This window comes from Cervus elaphus, chromosome 4 (genome assembly GCF_910594005.1).
Source record: "Cervus elaphus chromosome 4, mCerEla1.1, whole genome shotgun sequence".
NCBI lineage: Eukaryota > Metazoa > Chordata > Mammalia > Artiodactyla > Cervidae > Cervus > Cervus elaphus.
The window spans coordinates 68,446,212-68,466,846 of NC_057818.1; the positions used below are offsets into that span (position 1 = coordinate 68,446,212).

General features: G+C 51.7%; 1 protein-coding gene across 5 annotated transcripts; it reads left to right on the forward strand.

The window, feature by feature from the left end:
• The first annotated feature begins 1,857 nt into the window (after positions 1-1,857).
• On the forward strand, positions 1,858-18,588 carry ZNF8 (zinc finger protein 8). 5 transcript variants are annotated; one of them, XR_006340709.1, is made up of 5 exons: positions 1,858-2,063; positions 7,181-7,307; positions 7,602-7,697; positions 11,908-13,749; positions 15,214-18,588. XR_006340709.1 is itself a non-coding variant. In XM_043900538.1 (5 exons), the coding sequence occupies exons 1-4, from the start codon at positions 1,998-2,000 to the stop codon at positions 13,269-13,271; spliced, it is 1,653 nt and encodes a 550-aa protein (XP_043756473.1). In that variant the 5' UTR covers positions 1,858-1,997; the 3' UTR covers positions 13,272-13,318; positions 15,214-18,588. The 5 variants fall into 5 exon arrangements, 3 of the variants coding, with proteins under 3 accessions (XP_043756473.1, XP_043756474.1, XP_043756472.1); XR_006340710.1 differs by having other exon boundaries at positions 15,384-18,588; XM_043900538.1 differs by having other exon boundaries at positions 11,908-13,318.
• Positions 18,589-20,635: the final 2,047 nt, after the last annotated feature.

Below are 20,635 nucleotides of genomic sequence, written 5' to 3' on the forward strand. Positions count from 1 at the left end.
CCAATATTGCTCATTCAGAAGCTTAAAAAAAAACCTCCATACATTTGTGAGAAATGGGAATGGGGGAAGTATTATTATGAACTTAGTTTGGAACTCATTGACTCATAGAAAGGATCTCAGGAATCTCCCAGGCTGTCTCTAGTCCACACTTTGAGAACTACTTCAATAGACAAAACCCTATGTTATAATCAGGGCTTCCCTAGTGGCTCAGATGGTAAAGAATCTGCCTGTAATGCAGGAGGCCTGGGTTTGATCCCTGGGTCAGGAAGATCCCCTGGAAATGAATGGCTACTCACTCCAGTATCCTTGTCTGGAGAATTCCATGGACAGAGGAGCCTGGCAGGCTACCGTCTATGGGGCAAAGAGTTGGACACGACTGAGAGACTAACACTTATAATCAAGGAGAAAACAAAACTACAAGTCATAGAAAAGAAACAGTTAAAGTAATAGGAAAACATCATGCATCCAAGATTCAACAGGACCAGGAGAAAAGTCAGTGACTATTCAGTCACCCAGTCATGCTCTGCGACCCCATAGATTGCAGCACGCCAGTCTCCTCCATTCTCCACTATCTCCTAGTGTTTGTTCAAATTCATGTCCTTTGAGTCAGTGATGCTATCTAACCATCTCATCAGTTCTTGACTGTAGAGAAAGGGATACTGCCGGGAAATTTTGCTGGGTTCCCGATGGAGGCCAGATTTGGTCTCCTTGGAGGCTGCTTGATTTGTCGTTTCCACAGCCACCTGCTGTGGTGAATGAAGATGCTTGACCACGTGTCCCTCCTGGTACCACAGACCTTGAGGGGTTGGGCCCCAGATGGGGTTGCAGGGGGGATGCCTAACGTAGAGCAGAGGGGTCACTGGACGAGTGGAGATTCAAGGGCAGAAAAGAGAGGAGCCGGAGAGAGTGCAGAAACCTCAGGCCTCTTGGAGGCCGGCTGCCCCATCCCCGCAGTGACCGTGGCTGTTCACCCTTTTGTCATGTTTGTGCTTTCTTGTCTGTCTCTCCCCACTACACCAGCACCCCTGTGAGGGCAGGCAAGTACCTCTGTTCTCTGCTTGCTATGTGTGGTTCCTAGCATACAGTAAATGGTCAAGTAAATATTCTTATTTTAATTGCATCCCAGTGAACATCTGCTTTTTCCTTCTTTTCTAGTAACAGACTCTAACAAACTCACGGATATGACCCATGGCAAGGGAAACACCCCCAATCGAGAAACAGAACAAGATCAGCTTTCAGATCTCGAGCGGTGCCCGCTCTGGGCAACGGCTCCCAAAACGTTTCCACTAACAAACGTTTAAACATTCGTGTTATTCTGAAGCATAGAAATATTTTGAGCACAACGATAGTATACAATCCAGAAAGAAACTAGGAAAGCCCCGGGCCTCCTCCTCTGTGTTTGCAGCTAGGACGAGCAGACCCCGGATTTCAAGGGCTGTGGCAATCCAGGTTGCCGACTGGCATTTGGAAGAGGGGCCGCGGGGCACAGACTGGCATTTGGAAGGGGGGCCGCGGGGCGCAGACTGCATTTGGAGGAGGGGACCCGGGGCGCAGACTGGCATTTGGAGGTAGGGCTGCGAGGGCGAAGGCTGCGTAACGGCTGGACTGGGAGAAGGACGTCCCCACGACGAGGACCCGCAGCACAGCAGAGACAGGCAGAGGAATCCCGCCCGCTCAGGCCCGCGGCTCTGCGCGGTGAGCGCCTGCAGTGCCTGGAGGCCGGAGGAAGGAGGCTCCTATTGGCCGCAGGGCAAGAGAGGAGGAAGCGCCCGTGGGCCCGAAACCAGCGGGCTCCCATTGGCTGAAGGCTCGACGAACGAAAACTTTAATTGGCAGGGGCTGCGGCGTGCCGCACGGCCTTCTGGGAGCTGTAGTTGCGGCTTCCCCTGCGCGGCCGCCATTGTCCAGCGGGCGGTGAGTCTTGCGGTTCTTGTGGCGGGGACTTCTGTCGTGTTCAGGGTCGCCTCGGGCACCAGTCCTCTACCTGTCAGCCTAGGATGGACCCCGAGGAGGAAGCGGCGGCACTGGCAATGGCTACGGGGCCGGCGGCAGAACGGCTCCAGGTACGGCGGAACAATAATAGTAACAATAACAACGATGGCAGCGGGCCTCGGCCCGGCTACTGCCCCTTTAGCCCTCATAGCGCACGGTGGGCAGGGTCGAGCCTTATCCCCTGGACAGACGGGGAGACTGAAGACCAGGTTGGGGTGTGCTGACATGCCCAGCTGGTGAGGGGTGGCGTCTGGATTCGAACCCGGGCTTTCCCGTCCCTGAGTGCGTGTGCTCCTCGAGTCCTCCGGCCTTTGCGTTCAGGGAGAGGACTTGGGTTAGTTCCCGAGCACTCAGGCTGGCCCCCCACCGATACCCTGCTCTCCGCCCCGAAGGCCGTCCACCATGAGGATGGGTCTTAGAAGCTGGAATAGAGATGCTTCAACGTGCGGAGTCAACCGACACCCACCCATAGTTCCGCTCCCCGAAACCCCTGGCACCTCCTCCTGGGTGAGGACACACCGCGTTACTGGGGCGGGAGCGACTATCAGGGTCTGACTTCTGCCGGGCTGGCGGGGACTCAGTTCAGAGCAGTCTCCAAGGGCATCTGGGAAGGCGCCTGTTTGAAAGCTCCGGCCCTTCTAGACAAAGTGGCTGCTGCCCGTGTTCTCCATACAGTGCTGACTCCACGTGGCAGGAACCAAAAGAAATGTATAATTCCTTAAGTTCCAGACTTTGTTTCCTTCTTCCTTGCCTATCGGCTTTTGCATTTATTTCAGATTTGGTGTGCAAAGTGAGACTCTTGATGATCCTACGTGTGCACATGTTCAGAGACTGTTGTAAATGTGTGAGAGATGCAACCACGTTTTTGTTTGCTTTTGCTGTGGATCCCGGAAAAGGGGCAGGGAGTGAGCAGTGTCAAAGAGTATCAGAGCTGGGCCGTAGTTAAAGCAGTAAAAACAGGTTTTCTTTGGGGACAGTTGCAATAGGGGAAAAGAGACTTCAGTATAGAACTGGGCTCAACTGTGAATACAAGCAAACGTGGGTATTTGTATAGTGGGGGCAGAGGTAATTTTTGGTTGTTGTCTTGACTGTTTGCAACCCTATGGACTGCAGCACACCAGGCTTCCCTGTCCTTCACTATCTCCCAGAGTTTGCTCAAACTCATGTCCATTGAGTTGGTGATGCCATCCAACCATCTCATCCTCTGTCATCCCCTTCTCCTCTTGCCTTCAATCCTTCCCAGCATCAGGGTCTTTTCCAATGAGTTGGCTCTTTGCATCAGGTGGCCAAAGTATTGGGAGCTTCAGTATCAGTTCTTCCAATGACTATTCAGGGTTGGTTTCCTTTAGGATTGACTGGTTTGGTCTCCTTGCAGTCCATGGGACTCTGAAGAGTCTTCTCCAGCACCACAATTCAAAAGCATCAATTCTTTGGCACTCAGCCTTCTTTATGGTCCAACTGTTCATCCATACATGACTACTGGTAAAGAGTCTATTCACAATGCAGGAGATCCAGGTTCCATCCCCAAGTGGGGAAGATCCCCTGGAGAAGGAAATGGCAACCCACTCCAGTATTCTTGCCTGGAGAATTCTTGAGAGAATTCAAGAGAATTCCGGACAGAGGAGCCTGGTGGGCTACAGTCCATGGGGTCACAAAGAATCAGACATGGCTGACTGACTAATACTTTCACTTGACTATATGGACCTTTGTTGGCAAAGTGATGTCTCTGCTTTTTAATATGCTGTCTAGGTTTGTCATAGCTTTCCTTTGAGGGAGCAAGCGTCTTTTAAAAATTTCAAGGTTGCAGTCACCCTCTGCAGTGATTTTGGAGCCCAAGAAAATAAAGTCTGTCACCGTTTCCATTGTTTCCTCATCTATTTGCCATGAAGTGATGGGACCAGATGCCATGATCTTAGTTTTCTGAATGTTGAGTTTTAAGCCAGCTTTTTCACTCTCCTCTTTCACCCTCATGAAGAGACTCCTTAGTTCCTCTTTACTTTCTGTCATTAGAGTGGTGTCATCTGCATATCTTGCTAAACTGACCTAAAACAGGGTTCTTGCTGAAGCAGGCCAAATGATGGGATGTTACTTGGAGGACTGTGGGAGATGAGGACTTTGAAAAGATATCAAGAGTGATCAGATATGGAGGGTAGGATTCTTGGGACCAGTGGGACCCAAGAAACCGATGGGACCAGATTTTTGATAAAACTGAATGATGCAGAAATGGACAAAGAAGCCCAAAGGTCAAAGCTTATTTGAGAAGAGGGTTGTGAACCAGACTCAAGTTCAGTCAAGGAGAGAATCTGTCAGCAGTGAGAGGCTTAAGAGAGAGTGTGTTTATCTGTTGCTGTGTAACAAATAATGAAAAAACATAGTGGCCTAAAGCAACAATAAATATTACCTCAGTTTCTGGCGATAGGAATTCTGGAATGTCTTAGCTGGTGGTTCTGGCCTGGGTTCATGACAGTCAAGATGTCAACCTGGACTGCTGTCACCTGAGACTTGACTGGGGCTGGCGGATCACCTACAGGATGGCTCATTCATCACACTTGGCAGGAGGCCACTGTTCCTTCTGATGTGGGACTCTCTCTGGAGCTGTCTGGGCGTTCCCACAACATGACGCCTAGCTTCCCACAAAGGGAGTGATCCAAGAGAGGGCTCGGTGGAAGCCACAGTGTCTTGTGACCTGGGCTCAGAATTCACTCTCTGAATTATCGTATCAGTTACATAAGTCAGATCTGCTCAGTATAGAAGGAAGCTCCACAAGGGCTGGGGATCACTGGGGGCCATCTTGGAGGCCAGCCACCACAGGAGGCGAGGGCTGGAAGCAGAGGGCTTTGAGGTCCAGTGTGTTAACATCCTCTGGCTGCCATAAGAGATTATTACACATGTGATGGTTTGAAATATATATTAATATGTTGATTCTTAGGGTTCTGGAGGTCAGGAGTCTGAAATCACTTTCCCTGGACTGCGATCAGGCGTGGGCAGATGCACCTTTCCTGTCAGGGCTCTCTGCTGGTCTCGCGTTGCCTTTTTCAGCTATTAGAGCCATAGACCTTGCATTCCTTGGCTCATGGCCCTTTGTCCACCTTCATTTTGCTTTAGTGGTCACATTATCGTCTGCCTCCTATAGTTCAATATCCCAATACCTTCCCTTCAGAAGGACATCTGTGATTAAGTTTAAGGACCACCTGGATATTCCAGGATAATCTCTCTATTTTTAAAACCCTTAATCACATCCACAGAGTCCTTTTTGCCATTTATGATAATATTCACAGGTTCCAAGAACTAGGACCTGAATGGGGGCCATTTTTTAGCTACCCGTAGCCAGGGTAAAGGGGGTCATCCTTTATCTAAAGGAAGGAGCTATGTGAATGCTCTAAGCAGGAATGGCATGGGTTTGAAAAATACATTCAGGCATTGCCGGGTGGGAATAAGAGACACTGAGAGCTAGCTAACGCCCAGGGTGGGGTCCAGTGACTGGGTGCTGGCCGATGCCGGGGTGGCCTGCTTAGCTGGGGGAGGGTGTATGGAAGGAGCAGGTCTGACAGAGCCAATCCAGCCGGGCCCCGCAGTGCAGAGCAGGAGACCAGGAGGAGGGCTGCAGGGGTCTGCAGTGGAGCAGCGGGGAGGCTCAAAGACAGCGAGGAGTGGGCTTCTGCTGAGATTCCAGGAGGAGACACGTGGGACTCACGTGATGCCTCTGAGAGGTCTGTGGCCTAGACAGAGCAGACCGCAGCGGGCCCGGCAGTGTCACTGGCACTGTGTGCAGAGCAGGTAATGGAGGCTGGAGGCACAGGGAGCGTGTTTTCAGGGCTGGAGGACCGTCAGAGTGGGCAGTGAGGATGTGGGGACAGGAGCAGAGACCTTGGTCCCAACCAAAGGGTTCTGTAGATTTGCTGCATAATTTTTGTTCGAACCACATGCCACCTGTACTATAATTTCTTAAATATTTAAAAATCTAAATGTGTTTTTCTTAAAGGAAATAGCACCTGAAAATTGAAGTCTTTTGTATGTGATTTTGACTTGCATTTCCCTGGTGGCGAATGACCTTCAGCATCTTTTCAGGTGCTTATTAGCTGTTTGTATATTTTCTTTTATATCTTCTTGAAGAAATACCTATTTAGAGTCTTTGCTCATTTGTTGGATTGTCTTCATTATTGAGTCTTACGAGTTCTCTATATCTTCGGGATACAAGTCACTTATGAGAGAGATGATCTGCAGTCATCACCTCCCATCATACAAGTGTCTTTTCACTTTCTTGTTAATGTCCCTTAGAAACAAAAAGGTTTTAATTTTGATGAAGTCCAGTTTACTTATTTTTTTTGCTTTATTGCTTGTTCTTTTGCTATTATATCTAAGAATCCTTTGTCAAATACAGTTATAAAAACTTAGCCATATGTTAAGAGGTTAATAGTTTTAACTCTTGTATTTATGCCTTTGATCCATTTGAGTTAAATTTTATATATAGCATGAGATAGGAGACTTAACTTTATTCTTTTACATGGGACTAAAAGTTTTCCCCTCAAAGTGTGGCCTAATTTTCAGTTTCTCACCAGAGACTGGGCATTCTGACCACGTGGGGCATGTATTTCGCCGCAGTAGATTGGTTCTGAGTCCAAGCTGCCCCTTCAGACAGGGCGCATGTTACCGTCACTTCCTGTGCCACCCCTCATAGGTTAAGTACCCTCACAGGCTCTTCCATGAACCCACTTCAGTCACTTGTGAGCCTGCCCAGTCCCTGAAGGCCAGTGAATTTCTGACTCCCAACTGCACACCCCTCTTTTCAGGGAGGAGGTTAAGCCTTGCTTTGACTTTGAGGTGTGTCAGTTAGCCGTTGCTGCATAACAGACTATCCCAAAATGTAGTGGCTTAGACTCAACAGTCACTTTCTTTAGCCCACAGATCTGCAAGTCACAGTTTAGACTGGTCTCTGTCAGCACCTGTGCCTGTCCAGGGTTGTTTGTGGGCTGGTTGGCTTTGCTCTTGCCCGGATGCCTTTTCGCGTCCTGGCCGTACAGCTCACCCCAGGCGGGAGCCCAGCAGGGCCCAGGAGAGCTGACTCGCGTTGCTCGGGACACACTCCCTGGACACTGGCCTGCTTGCCTTGGCCTTCCCCACCCCTCCTCCTAATCCTGAGGACACTGATGGGGACAGTCCGGGTGACGGAGTGTGTGTGATGTTTCAGGAGCCGGTGACTTTCCGGGACGTGGCCGTGGACTTCACCCAGGAGGAGTGGGGGCAGCTGGGCCCAGCCCAGAGGACCCTGTACCGAGACGTGATGCTGGAGACCTTCGGGCACCTGCTCTCTGTGGGTGAGGTCACTTCCCCTGCTGCTGACCAGATTCCTGCGCTGACTTACTCTTCATGGGTTGTGGGTCACCGGGCCTCTTGTGTGACAACTTGACTTAGGGCTGGAGATCACAGAGCTTGAATTCTCACTCCTATGAGACACGTGGGTTGGAGACTCTGCCCTTGTGTGTCCTGATGCAGAACCTTATGAGATGCTTGGGCCCCTGATGGTCAGGAGTCTTGGTCTGGAGCCTGGACTGGTTCTCGTCTTCTCCAGAGCAGACCCATACACTGCCTTTGCCTTTCTCTGTTTCCAGGGCCTGAGCTTCCCAAACCAGACGTCATCTCGCAGCTGGAGCAAGGGGCTGAGCTGTGGGTGGCGGAGGGAGGACTCGCCCAGGGCTGCCGTCCAGGTGAGAGTCCGCCGAATGGGAGCCCTAATAGCAGCGGCTATGCCGCTTGGAAGGGGTGATGTGTCGGGGTCCCCAGAGGAAAGTCAGCAAAGGGAAGAGGCCAGTCAGGGGGGCCAGATCCCACCCTGGACCACCTCAGTCCCCCGGCAGTGCACTGTGACAGTTCGTGAGAGGCGTTGGCTAGTAGGCAGGCTTGCTGTAGGCTCTGTGCCAGGGGTTGATTGGGGGCTGGTCATGTGGGCATCCTCCACCTGGCACAGACCACGACCCAGGCTCCCGGGAGAAAGCAGGTGTTCGCCCTAAGCCACAGTGAGTGTCTCTTCCCAGTTTGGTTCGGGGCAGTGCCCCCAAATCCAAGTTCCCCGACCAAGCTAGAGGCTGGCCTTGAGAGCTGGTCCTCCTGGGACAGCTGCCTTGAGCTGCCCTGCAGCCCTTTCCCCACAGGGGCTTGGGCCCCTGTCCTTCGCCCCCCACCTGCAGTGCTCCGGGGTCCCCTCACCCGTGCCCCGCCTTCTCTGAGCTCAGAGACACGGGCTCTGCTCAAGCGGCCAGACTCCACCACTGCCTCCTTTCCCAGCAGCGTGCAGCGTGCCCTACCCACAGAATAATTTCTGAGTGTGAACCTGCCCTTCACCTTCTCTGTTTCATTCTTGCACGTCCACAGTCTGTGCATTTGTTCCCTACGTGCTTCTTCTGTTCTGGGAGCCGTGAATACCTGTCAGCTGGCCTAGAGCGTCAACACGGGAGCGCAGGCTTCTCACAGAGCAGAGCCGGTGAGACCATTGCTGGTGCTGGCTTGGCATTCCCGCACTGCGGGGGCTAGTGGTCCTGATTGTCCTGGCCTTTCCCCGGGCTGGGCACGGCTGCAGCAGCTTTGGACGCCATGTCCATGCTCCATGCGAGGGCTGAGGGAGCTGGGAAGAGTGGCACCAGTCCCATTTGTCCGCCTTCTCCAGCTCCAAATGTTGTCATTGAGGAGGGGGACACCCCAGCTGCTCCACGGCTTGGGGTAGGGTTAAATTGTCATCAGTCCCTGGGCCGGTGTGCTGGTACCCTGACTACATTTTGAAGGAAGTGGGCTCTGGCCACGGGAAACATAAGCAGCCCTATCCGCAGTCCACTCCCCTTCTGAAAGCCTCTGACAGCATCTGCAGGGAGTCTGTGATCCCTCCATACACGGTGGGACCCCCCACCCGTGACGGGATTGCCACGTACGCTGTCTCCTCTGGGCGTGGACCCTGTCTGACATCTTCAGCCCCAGACAGTAGCCTTCCTTCCCCCAGGCTCTGAGGTAACTCTCATCCATCTGGCCAGCTCGCTTCTAGCTGCCTGGTCCCAAGCTTGCCATAAAATTGACCCACGTAAAATGCACAGTTCTCTGGTTTTGAGCATGTTCACAGATTGTACATCCATCACTACTGTCTGGTTCCAGAACATTGCAGCTCCCCAGAAATCATCCACTAGCGGTACTCTGGTTTGTTTCTACCCATAGAACACTCTTGATGCCAAATGTGTGGGTTTTTTCCATGTCAACAACCGATTCTCCACCTCTTCTGACACTAGATGGGTGTCCCAGCAATTCATTCCAATTCTGACCCGCCTTCCCTGGAGTTGGTGCAGATCCCACAGCTTAGGAACTCAGTCCTATAAGACTGGCTTCTCTTCAGATGTGGGTCACAAGTCGGCCTCCCATCCTTCGGACTGACTGGCTGTAAATCGGGTTCCCCCCGCTTAGGTTCAGTAGTGTGCTGTAACAGCTCACAGAACTCAGGAAGTCACTGCTTACATTTACTGTGTTTTATAAATGACAGTATAAAGGATATAAATGAACAGGCAGGTGTCAGGGGAGAGGGGCTGAAGCATCCCATCCTGAAGTTGTTGAGGGCCCGTCAAGAGTTGCCTCTCAGCATAAACTCACGGTTGAGGGGAATTTATTACAATTAACAAAAGACAGTCCTAACCCCCTCACTAAGGAAATTCCAAGGGTGTTAGGAGCTGTGTGCTGGGGCCCAGGGATGAAGACCACATACCTGTTTCTCATTAAATGACAGTAGTCGCTCATCACCTCATCCCACCCAGCCCCTGGCAGTCACTAACTAATCCACTTTTTGTCTGGGAATTTGCATATTCTGGATATTCCATTTAAGTGGAATCTTGTAACATGGCCTTTGGTGTCTAGCTTTTATTTTTTCTTGAAATGTAGTTGATGTACAACATCTTACATAAATACGGGTGTACAATATAGTGGTTCACAATTTTTAAAGGCTATACTCCTACAGTTATAAAATATTGTGTAAATACCCTCTGTTGTACAAAACATCATCGTAACTTATTTTAGTACGTAACAGTTTGCGTGTGCCTAGCTTCCTTCAAGGAGCATCTGGTTTTCAGGGTTCAGTCATGCTGTACTTTGTCTCAGTACCGCATTCTTCTCCATCGCTGAATCACATTCCATCCTGTGGATGGACCACATTTGGTTGGTGGAGCACATTGGGTTGTTTCTACTTTTTGGTTCTATTGGATAGTGCTACTGTGAACGGTCCTGTACAAGCTTTTGTGAGGGCTGACTGGTGTTTTAGAAGACCCACTCTGGGTTCTGTGTGTGGAGCCCCGTCTGGGGTCTGGAGGTGAGGAGACGCGCCGGCTGCCTGGCCAGCCTGAGCCCCTCCAGCCCCTCTCCCCAGCCAGCGCTCCAGCACTGCCTCGCGTCTGAGGCAGGTTTGAGAACCTGCTCGCTGTCAGCTCTGAGAGCAGGCTGTGGACCTTCTGATGTGGTGAGGTGGGCCCTGAGTGCATGAACACAGAGTGTGCCGTGGCCAGAAATGCAGCAGGTCAGGAGGTTCGAGCTGGGGGTGGGCAGGCCCGCTGGCCCTGAAGATGTCCATGTCCTAATCCCAGAGCCTATCCATTGGATTGCTGGGCCAGTCTGTGACCTCACAGCGGCCCTCTTGTGAGGGGAGCAGGATGAGGACGGGAGATGTCAGAGGGGGATTGTCCGACGCTCCGCTGCTGGCTCTGGAGGTGAGGGGAGGGGCTGAGGCCCTCTGGAGGCTGGAGCCACCAGGAAACCCACCCCTTGCAGCCTCCGGAAGCCGCCCTGCTTTCCCAGGAATAGGTGTGTGCGGGGGCTGAGCGTGAGGTCAGTGGGTAGAGTGGCACGTCACTGTGCCGGGAGGAGGGAGCGCCTTGCCTGCTTGAGGGGCGATTGGCCTCTGGAGGATCCAGGACCAGGCGCTGCTCCTCACAAGGGGTCCCACAGGTGAGCGGGCACCTCCACTTGGGATCTGACCTGTCACACCCCGGTTTGAAACAGCTCCTTGTCCCCCCGAGCCTGCTCCTTCTCTGCTTTGTTGTGTCTGCCTCCCCAGCAGCACGGCTTTCTGTCCTTCGGAGTCACTGTTTTATCCCCAGCACCTCAGGCTAGACAGTATTTTAGGCTTTGTGGACAATGTTCAGTCTCTCTATTTGTTTTCTGTCATCGCTGTGGCAAATTACCACAGACACAGAGGTTTAAGGCAACGTATTATCTCCCAGTTCTGTCAGACCCAACTGGTTTATTGCTGCAGCCCCCACAAGGCCAGAGGCAAGGTATCGCAGAGGCAAGGTATCGGTGGGCCGGGAGTGGAGGGGGCAGACTTACTGGGAGGCTCAGGAGGGCTGTGCCTCTGGATGCAGGCAGGTTGTTGGCAGAGTCCAGTTCCACGTGGTCATCGGACGCAAGTCCCTGTGTCCTTGCAGGCTGTCAGCTGACAGCTGGCTCAGCTTCCCTGGCTGAGGCCCCCTGCCCAGCCAGCCTCTCCCTTCTACCTCCTCCTCCTGTTTCTAAAGTTTGAGGGGATTGCTCCTGACCCACCCAGCTAACCCAGCATCATCTCCCTGTGCTGAGGTTTTTAAAGTCAGCTGACGAGAGGACTAGGTGTCACCCGCAAAATTGCCTGCCAGCAGAACCTCCACGACTGACAGAGACACCTGACAGCTTGAGTCCCGCTCGTTAGCGTGGTTAGCTTGGGGGTTGTCTTTGGTCAGCTCCTGATATAGGCCAGCATCTGGCCCATGGCGGGTGATCGAAAAGTTTTTGTTGAAAGAATGAGTGAGGGAAGCTTTGTTTGCAGACAGAGCACTGGGGTCAACGTGAGCAGAACTGGGGGAGGCAGGGCACAGACCCAGGGTGTGACCATCGGCCCCTCATGGCTCTTTGGTTTTCTTTCAGGCCAGGAAACTGGACCGGAGGGTCGACCACCAGCTCGGGAGCAGGGCCTTCCTGAGGAGAAGGGGCGGGAAGGCTTCCTGGGGGAGGCGCCAAGTCCTGCCACGCTGGGGGAAGACTGGGAACCAGTGGGCCTGATCAAGGGGACCGAGCAGGACCAGGGTCATTGGCGGCAACTCAAGGAAGCCCCGGTTCAGGACGGAAGTCTCAGGCTTGGGGAGAGCCTCGGTCTGCTCCCGGAGGTCTCCGGGGTGGAGCGTGCGTGTGTGCCGGAATCTCGGGTTCCGAGCTCGGAGCGGAGCGCTGGCGCTGCCCGTGAGGAGACGGACTCCCCGGGACCACAGCCGCGCGACCCGCACGACCGCAGCGAGGCTTCCGCTGAGGCGAGTCCTGTTCCGGACGCGGAGCCGGTGCGCGGCCCTGCGCCCGACAAGCCCTACAAGTGCGCGGACTGCGGGAAGTCTTTCAACCACAACGCGCACCTCACGGTGCACCGGCGCATCCACACGGGCGAGCGGCCCTACGCCTGCAAGGAGTGCGGCAAGGCCTTCAGCCAGAACTCGTCGCTGGTGCAGCACGAGCGCATCCACACGGGCCACAAGCCCTACAAGTGCGCCGAGTGCGGCAAGTCCTTCTGCCACAGCACGCACCTCACGGTGCACCGGCGCATCCACACGGGCGAGAAGCCCTACGCCTGCCAGGACTGCGGGCGCGCCTTCAACCAGAACTCGTCGCTAGGCCGCCACCGGCGCACGCACACGGGCGAGAAGCCGTTCGCCTGCAGCGTGTGCGGCAAGGCCTTCTCGCGGACCACCTGCCTGTTTCTGCACCTGCGGACGCACACGGCCGAGCGGCCCTACGAGTGCAGCCGCTGCGGCAAGGGCTTCCGGCACAGCTCGTCGCTGGCGCAGCACCAGCGCAAGCACGCGGGCGACGGGCCCTACGACTGCCGCCAGAGGCTGCTCTTCGCACCCGCGCCCGCCTGGCCCGAGCCCCTGAGCCAGGGCGAGGGCCCGCCGCGCAGCGACAGGCCATTCCGGTGCGGCCAGTGCGGCAAGGGGTTCACGCAGAGCTCGCACCTCATCCGCCACCAGATCACGCACACCCGGGAGCAGCCCCGGGGTCGGGGCCGGGGCTGCCGGCGCCCACAGGCTCGCAGCCGCGGCCCGCACCTCGGGCGGCGCCCTCTCGGGCCCCCGGAGGAGAGCCCCGGGGCTGGGACGAAGGCGGGGCCATCCACCGGCAGGGCGCTGGCGCTGTTTGACCTCCATGAGATCATGCAGGAAAAGAACCCCGTGCGCGTTATTGGGGTGGAAGAGCCCACCATGGGCACATCCGTGCTGTTTGACATCAGGGAGTCCACGTAGGGAAGGAACGTGGCGGATGACTGTTGAACCAGAGGTACAGAGATGGGGTAAGTCCACAAGGTGTATTTCTGGAAGGGGGCTGAGGGTAGAAACATCCTCAGATTTCCTTAGGCAGTGATGCTTGCAAATACCTGAGGTCACTGGCTCTCCAGTGTCTCAAGCCTAGTACTCGGAAATGCATTCAAAGGTAACGGAACCTACACACATGTGTGATGTTGAAAAACCCATCCGTGTCCCCGTTTTGCAAAGGGTAATTAAAGCAAAAGAAACTGTCAGTAGGTAACGTCTGCTGAGTTGCTGCTCTCTCTCCCTGTGGTGGCGACCATCGTGCCTGGAGACTTGGGGCGTTGCCTGTTGCTTGCCATCTGGTGCATGGGGTGTGGTGGTACCCACAGAAACGTGAGGAGAGGCCTGTGTGGATGTGATTTCCCAAAGTGGTGACTAAGGCTTGGAAAAGGTTTGAACAAAACAAATGCAGGTGCGTTTCTGGAAGGTTTTTTTAAAATTCTAAACATGCAGGAATTCATTTATATGTGGAGTTAACCCAAGTCTCAGTTCGTATTCTTATAGAAAAGAGTTTCAGACATACATCCATGGCTGCTGGGATCCATTTCTGCACTTTAGAGTCATTAGAGCAGGCATGGCAGCCACATTCATGCCAAAATCAAGTGACAAAGGATTCCCCTGTGAAATTCCTCAGCTTGCCCTGGGGGTGTCAAGGCTCCTGCTAGAAACCATGGCCTTAGATTGGCAATGTTCCCTGTGGTAGAGGGTCTCACTCAGAGTGACTTTGTTCCCCAGGAGATACTTGGTGATGTCTGGATGCATTTTGGTTGTCATGACTGGCAGAGGGGAGCGGTGACATCCTGTAGGGGAGGCTGAGGATGCTGCTGAGCATCCTGCAAAACCTCATCACCAAAGAGCCACCTGGCCTTGAGGTGGAGAACCCACGCCCAGCATAAGAGCTGGCTTTCCTGACTCTGGAAATTGGTTAATCAGGGCTGTGTTAACAGTCCTGTACATTTGATTTTAACAAATACTATCTTGAGCATGTACACATTTTCTTTTAGTAATTCCTTTCCCCTGTTTTGCAACATTTGTAGTTGGTGTGAAGGAGGAGAATCCACTTATGTTTCTGAGTAATTTAGCATTTTATTTTGGACATTCCATGTGTTGATATATTTTCACTGGCACCCCTGTTGCCACAGGATTATTTTTACATCAGCACCAGAAATCTTGTTATTTTACCTACTTTTTTTAATATCTCTAAAAAGCATGGGCTTATATATATATATATGAAATCATGTTGGCCCATGAGGACAAAAACCATTTTCATAGTCATTCTGAGCTATCATTTGCCTTTATCACTAAGTTGATATTTACACTGATGTTTGCACTGATAGTGCAAAACCAACACTGGGTAACACTGCCAGAGTCTCAGTGAGAATCAAGGAAGTGGCCCCGAGGTCGCTGTTCATATTTTTCTTTCCCTGGCATTGCAGTAAAGCTGGGGGGTGGGGGTAGCGGGGGGGGCGGCCGGGGGTGGGGAGGATGGTTTCACTTAAGAATGTCTGTGATGAAGCAGGAAAAATTATTAATTTCATTAAATCTCGAGTAAAACTATATTACCATCTAAGCAGAAATAACAGTAATTACTGTGTCATCAAATATCTAGTGGATATTCCTGGTTTCCTTATAAGTTTTGTTTTCTGTTTGGTTTGTTCTAATCATGATCTAAAGAAAAATCACACAGGGCATTTGCTTGACTTAGGTCTCTTTTAATCTATAGGTATCCCCTCTTTATCTTTTCTAGTCTTTTATATGTTGGGGGAAACAAACAACAGGATAACCTAAATTTTGTCCCTATCCCAAGCCTGCCCATCAGACCCACTGGACAATGTGAGGGCCCTTTATGAATGGTGTGACTCTGTTTTGTTCTCAGAGTTTATCTGCCCCATCTCAAGCACAGCTTACCATCTTGCTGGGGTCTCTGCTGACCCTCAGAAGACCTTTTTTTCAGCAGTCAATGTCCAGGAAAACAAGACGTCTGAGAAAATGGCTTATTTATATATGATGCAGTACATTGTAATATGACCATTTTCATATCCACAGTTGGAAACGTTGCCTGGCTCATCATCTTTCTCTCTTCCAACTTTACTCCTGAGGAAATCAAAGCCTTCTGATCTTTGACTATATTGTTCTTGTTGTAAAGAAGAATATTGTGTTCAAAGGTGTGATCCTTGGTATCTCAGCAGAAAGGATGCAAAGACTGAGGATTTAATCTGCCTGCTTTCTAGCCTAGAGTGAAAGAGTGAAATGCCCATCCCTCTGGGGTGCTGTGTTGTGTGCTCCAGCTACAGCACAGTTGCCTCTCTTGTTTGTTTGCTGTTCCCACTGTGGTTGCATCCTAGCGAAGTTAAATACAAAACATAAACATCAACAACTGGAAGGAACGAAAATTGGCCACGGCACAGGTCAGCTTGTAGAAATCGTTCCAGAAAAATAGCCCCCAGAAGGAGTATTGGGTTGTCAGAGCATCGTGTTGAGTGGAAGAAGTATTCTGGAAGGGCACAGCGGCTGTTCTAAGCAGTGTCAGAGTGACTGACCGTCAGAGCTCACTGCTGAGATGTGATGGGTGAATGTCGGGACCTGTCAGAACTTTCCCTTGTCCAATTCTGTTTGGATTGCCAGTAGGGTTTCCACGGTAGCAGAGCCAGGCTTGCAGCTCTTCTCCAGAGGTTCCACAGGATGCCTTGAAGCCTTGGGTTTGTCTCTGCCCCCCCCGTCACTCTCTGGGCTTGTCTCGTGGACTTCTCCATCAGCTCTCATTATCACAGCGCCTCTGTTGTCATGCCTTGGCTTGCACCACCTTGCATTTCATTCTTAGCAAACAACCTTCTATTTACATGGCTCAGAAGAGGTGTGTTTTCAGACAGGCAGTGACTCACAGCTCTGTGAGGTTGGCACTGTTTTATGTATAAGGAAAATCTGGCCTGGGACAAACATAACCTTCCCAAGGCACAGCTAGGAGTTGGAGGCAGAATTTAAAGTCAGCACCCTGTTGACAGTGGCTTAAACAGATCAGGCTTTGCTTGAAGGCTGTGTCTTCAGTGGCTGTGCACCATCAGAGGCAGTGTCTTCTCTCCCAGCCTGTCCCTCCTGGTCGCAGGGAGACCACTGCAGCCTCAGCCAGTGCACCCACCGTCATCAGGACTGGAGGAGGGGGAAAGGCAGGCCAGTACTCATCGCCGGTGAGGTTTCAAAGAAAAGACTCCCAGAAGCTTCCATCCAATACATCCATGTCTCTCTGGCCAAGACTGAATCACTTAGCTTCTCTAACCTCCCTGGCTGAGACTGTACCCGAGAAAAAGCCTCTGAAGAGGTTAACGGTAGGCAGCTGCCAGCACCTGCCGCCTTTCTCCCCAGTCTCTTTCTGGAGGAATCTGCAGCGCTCCCCCTTTGGGTCAGGCACCACTGTCTCTTCATTGCCTGGGTTGTCCTGCTTGCCGACCAGGCCCCCACAGTCCTCGGTCCCCCAGCATGCTGGAGCGCTGTGCTCTCCCAGATCCCTTCTGCCTCTCAAGGGGCCTCTTGCCCTAGCCTCTTTAATTCCTGGGGCCCTTGGGCCACTGTCCCAGAGGCGCATCTTGGGCTCCATGCGCTCCCGAGATGTCCCGGTCCACACCATGGCTGTGTGCTGCTCACTCCCAGGTTCTGGTCTCCGAGCTTCGGGCTGGAACAGCAGCTGCATGCTGCCGGAAGCTCCCCCTGGATGCTTGGCGAACTCGGGAAGCTGCCTACCCAGAGGGAAACGCCGCTCCCCATCCCAAACCGGTGCCTCCTGCCCTGCTCCCTTTCTTGAGGATTGTTGCCACCTGCCATCCCACCCCTCAAGCCGGAAGGTACTAACAGACATCCTTTTGATTTTACCGCCTGAACAGCTTGGCTATCTTCGTTCCATTTCCTTCCCACTGCCACCACTGACGCAGGATGACCGGGAGACGCCTGGCCACTAGTGCCCTCCACTTGTGACGGCCCCATCGTTGGTGTGGGGGTGCAGACTCGGAATGCTCCCACCCTAGCATGCTCTGGCTCGGGGAGACCCTGCGGTAACTGGACAGCTCAGAAGCCAGGCCTGCGACTGCCCCATCCCCTCTGCCGTGGCCCGCACAGTGGCAGCTGCAGAAGGGTTGTGTCTCCACAGTTCTTAGAGTGGGCACTGGGCAGGCTGAGGCTCCAGTCACCTCGTCGGTTAAGCTGGGAACAAGCTTGTCACTGTCAGCGTTTGCTGCCCTCTCCGGCAGTGCAGCTCTTGGAATTTTCCATTTCTCATTTCAGGTCACCTTTTGTAGGCATCATATTCCTACTAATTTCCTTACAGATACTTTGAAACCAAGTTAGATAAGAAACTCCTCAGGGGAAATTGCTGTAAACTAGAGAAGTATATGGTTTTACCAGTTTATCAGAGTAATACAAAATCTTTGTAGCAAAACCTGGAAAATGCACAAAAGTAAAATACACAAAAGTATGAAGCCTTGTTTAAAATTTAATTCCTCATACTTCCACCATCCAGGGATGCTTATTACCTTAAGATTTTGTTAATTAGTAACTTTTTCTTGAAATATACATGTGTGTATACATAGAGTGTCAGGCGAACGTGATAACCACTACACTACGGAAACCACACTACATGTGTGTATACATAGAGTGAACATTAAATCTTATACACAGCAAAAATATGTATAGTTATCTTTTGTTTAGAAAGCTGTCTTGTAATGTGCTTCTTACTATATTTTGAACATTTTCCTGTGAAGATGGACTTTTAAATTAACATTCAGGAGGGTTGTAGCAGTGTGACCTCCACCTGCCATCTTACCCAAGCTTTTGCTTTTATCTAAAAGGGGGCAAAGGGATTCATACACATTTCTGAGGGAGTATGAATTGATACAGCCTCTGTGAACGTCACTTTGTTGGTTGCTATCCAAATTACAGCAAACTCTTTGTCCCAGCAAGCCATTTGCTGGAAATGAATCCTACAGATATATTTGTACCCGCACAAACTGTTCTTGTGTAGTTTTTACTATGGTATTGATTTCAGAAAGTGAAAATTTAAAATCAGCCTTGGTGTCCACCAGATGGGACTGGCTAAGTGATTTCTGGTGGACTAGCTGGCTTTTACACAGCCCTTGAAATGGGGACTGTCTTTATGAAGTCTTTATGTGGAAAAGAGCGCCAAGATACATTGTCTATGAAAAGGTATAAAACAGTTTGTATGATATGTTTCCATCTGTGTAAAGAGGAAGCCCTTGCTTACACATACACAAACACACTGAATCTGAAGGGTACAAGGTTACCAGACATACTGCTTGCTCTTGGAGGGAGGGGGAAGATGAGGAATAATTTTCACTCTATATCTTTTGATATTTTTGGAATTTTGAAACATGTAAAAATATTACCAGTTCAAAAAATAAATTTAAACAAAACCTTAATTCTTTCAAATTAAACTAAGTTTGAATTTGTTTCATTGTTCACTGTCTCCCCCTTCTTAAATGTCCACATGACTGTGTGTTTTGGCCACATCTGTTATATATGACACAATGGTAAAGAATCCACCTGTGTCATATAGAAGAGATATGGGTTTGATCCCTGGATTAGGAAGATCCCCTGGAGGAGGGCATGGCAACCCACTCCAGTATTCTTGCCGGGATAATCCCATGGACAGAGGAGCCTGGCAGGCTACAGCCCGAGAGATCACAAGGAGTCAAACATGACTGAGCTTGTACATGTGTGTGTTGAGCTAATAGGACCAATTGAGTGAAAGATATCCTAGGCCCCGTGAAGTTTCCTGCCAGCTAGTTGTAGCACACACATTTCCAATCAATAAACCAGTCTACAGCAGAAATAGAAAAAAAATTTTATTTGGGCCAAACTGAGGACTATAGCCTGGGAGAGAGCATCTCAGATAACTCTGAGGAATTGTTCCATTGAAGTATGGTTTCAGTCTGGTTTTGTGTCTTGTCAGAACAAAAAACATCACACAACTCAAGGATACATTCCTTCAAGGTTTCAAAACAAACAACTACCAGATCAACAGTGAGTCAGTATGGCCTTGGCACCTGGGAAGGGAGCCTTAAAATAAAATGCCTCAGAGGACAAAAATAAAAGGACACAAAAAGCTATGTATGTCAGGTCCTCCAACTTCCTGCAGAGCGACTGACAAGTTCTCGCGCTCTTTGCGGGGCGATCCCCTTGGACTTAATTTCCCAGAAGGCCATTTGCCCTGTGTTCCCCCCAGTTCCAGGCACCCAGCACACGCGTGAGGCCCGTTGGGAGACGGAGTCCCTAGACCCCTGGGCGCTGGCCGGAAGTGCCCTTGGTGAGTCCACTCCAGGCAGTGGAGGCGCCCTACAACCCTCCTGAGTCTGTGGTCCCAGCGGGGTGACGGTGCCAGTGTGAGAAGCGGGAGGCCTGTGTGTGGTGCACTCGGTGGCGCCCAGGGGGGTTCGGTGGCAAGGCCGTGGGACTGGGGAGAGAGAAGGGGGCATTGGGCGTGCCAGGGGGCGGGGAAGCCAGCTGTGCTGTACCGGCAGGTGAGACCTCAGGTGTGTATCCAGGTGCGACCCTGCTTGTGTGACACCCCCTGTGGATGCACGTGTGCCCTCGGGTGGGTGGGTCTATGCCCTGAACCCCTTAGCCATCACTCCCTGTTCATTTATTCCGCAGCCCCTGGAAAACGTTTATCTACTTTCTGTTCTCGACATTTCCTGTAAATGTGGCCATACAATATGTGGCTTTTTGTGTGTATGGCTTTTCTCAATGAAAATATTTTCTGGGATTCCCTGGTGGCTCAGTGGTAAAGAATCTGCCTGTCAGTGCAGCAGACACGAGTTTGATCCCTGATCTGGGAAGATCCCAAAGGCCGCAGAGCAACTAAGCAGACACCCAGATGTATTCCCTGTGGTGCTGGAATATAAACCGCCCTGAGAACTGGGAGATGACACGAGGATTGGGTCCCACCTGAAGAAGCAGTTGAGCCATTTGACCAACTCGAGGCAAAAGCAGTGTGGGAACGGGCAGCCCTTGTTCTGTCCGGATGTTGATGAAATGCCTACTGAGAGGCACGCATGTGTTTCTGTCATAAGCATGAGCCCTTTACTCCTGCACAGCTTTCCTCAGGGCTTCCCTGTGGCCACCAAGCTATGTTCTGACCTCAAGCCAACCTCGAAGCCCCTGCTCTCCCCACTGTGGCCCGCCTTTCCAGGATCATGTCTCATCATTCCATGGGGAGCCTGGGACGATCAAACCTGTCTCCTTCCTGCTCCTCGGTCAGCCCAGCTTGTTCTGGTTTCCTGTCCACAGCATCA

What these genes read in the sequence shown, in the direction of transcription:
- ZNF8 (XM_043900537.1), top strand. Translation starts at nt 1,998, where the DNA reads ATGGACCCCGAGGAGGAAGCGGCGGCACTGGCAATGGCTACGGGGCCG. An exon ending in CGGCGGCAGAACGGCTCCAG is followed by an intron (nt 2,064 to 7,180) that starts GTACGGCGGAAC and finishes GTGATGTTTCAG; the next exon opens with GAGCCGGTGACTTTCCGGGA. An exon ending in CGCCCAGGGCTGCCGTCCAG is followed by an intron (nt 7,698 to 11,907) that starts GTGAGAGTCCGC and finishes GTTTTCTTTCAG; the next exon opens with GCCAGGAAACTGGACCGGAG.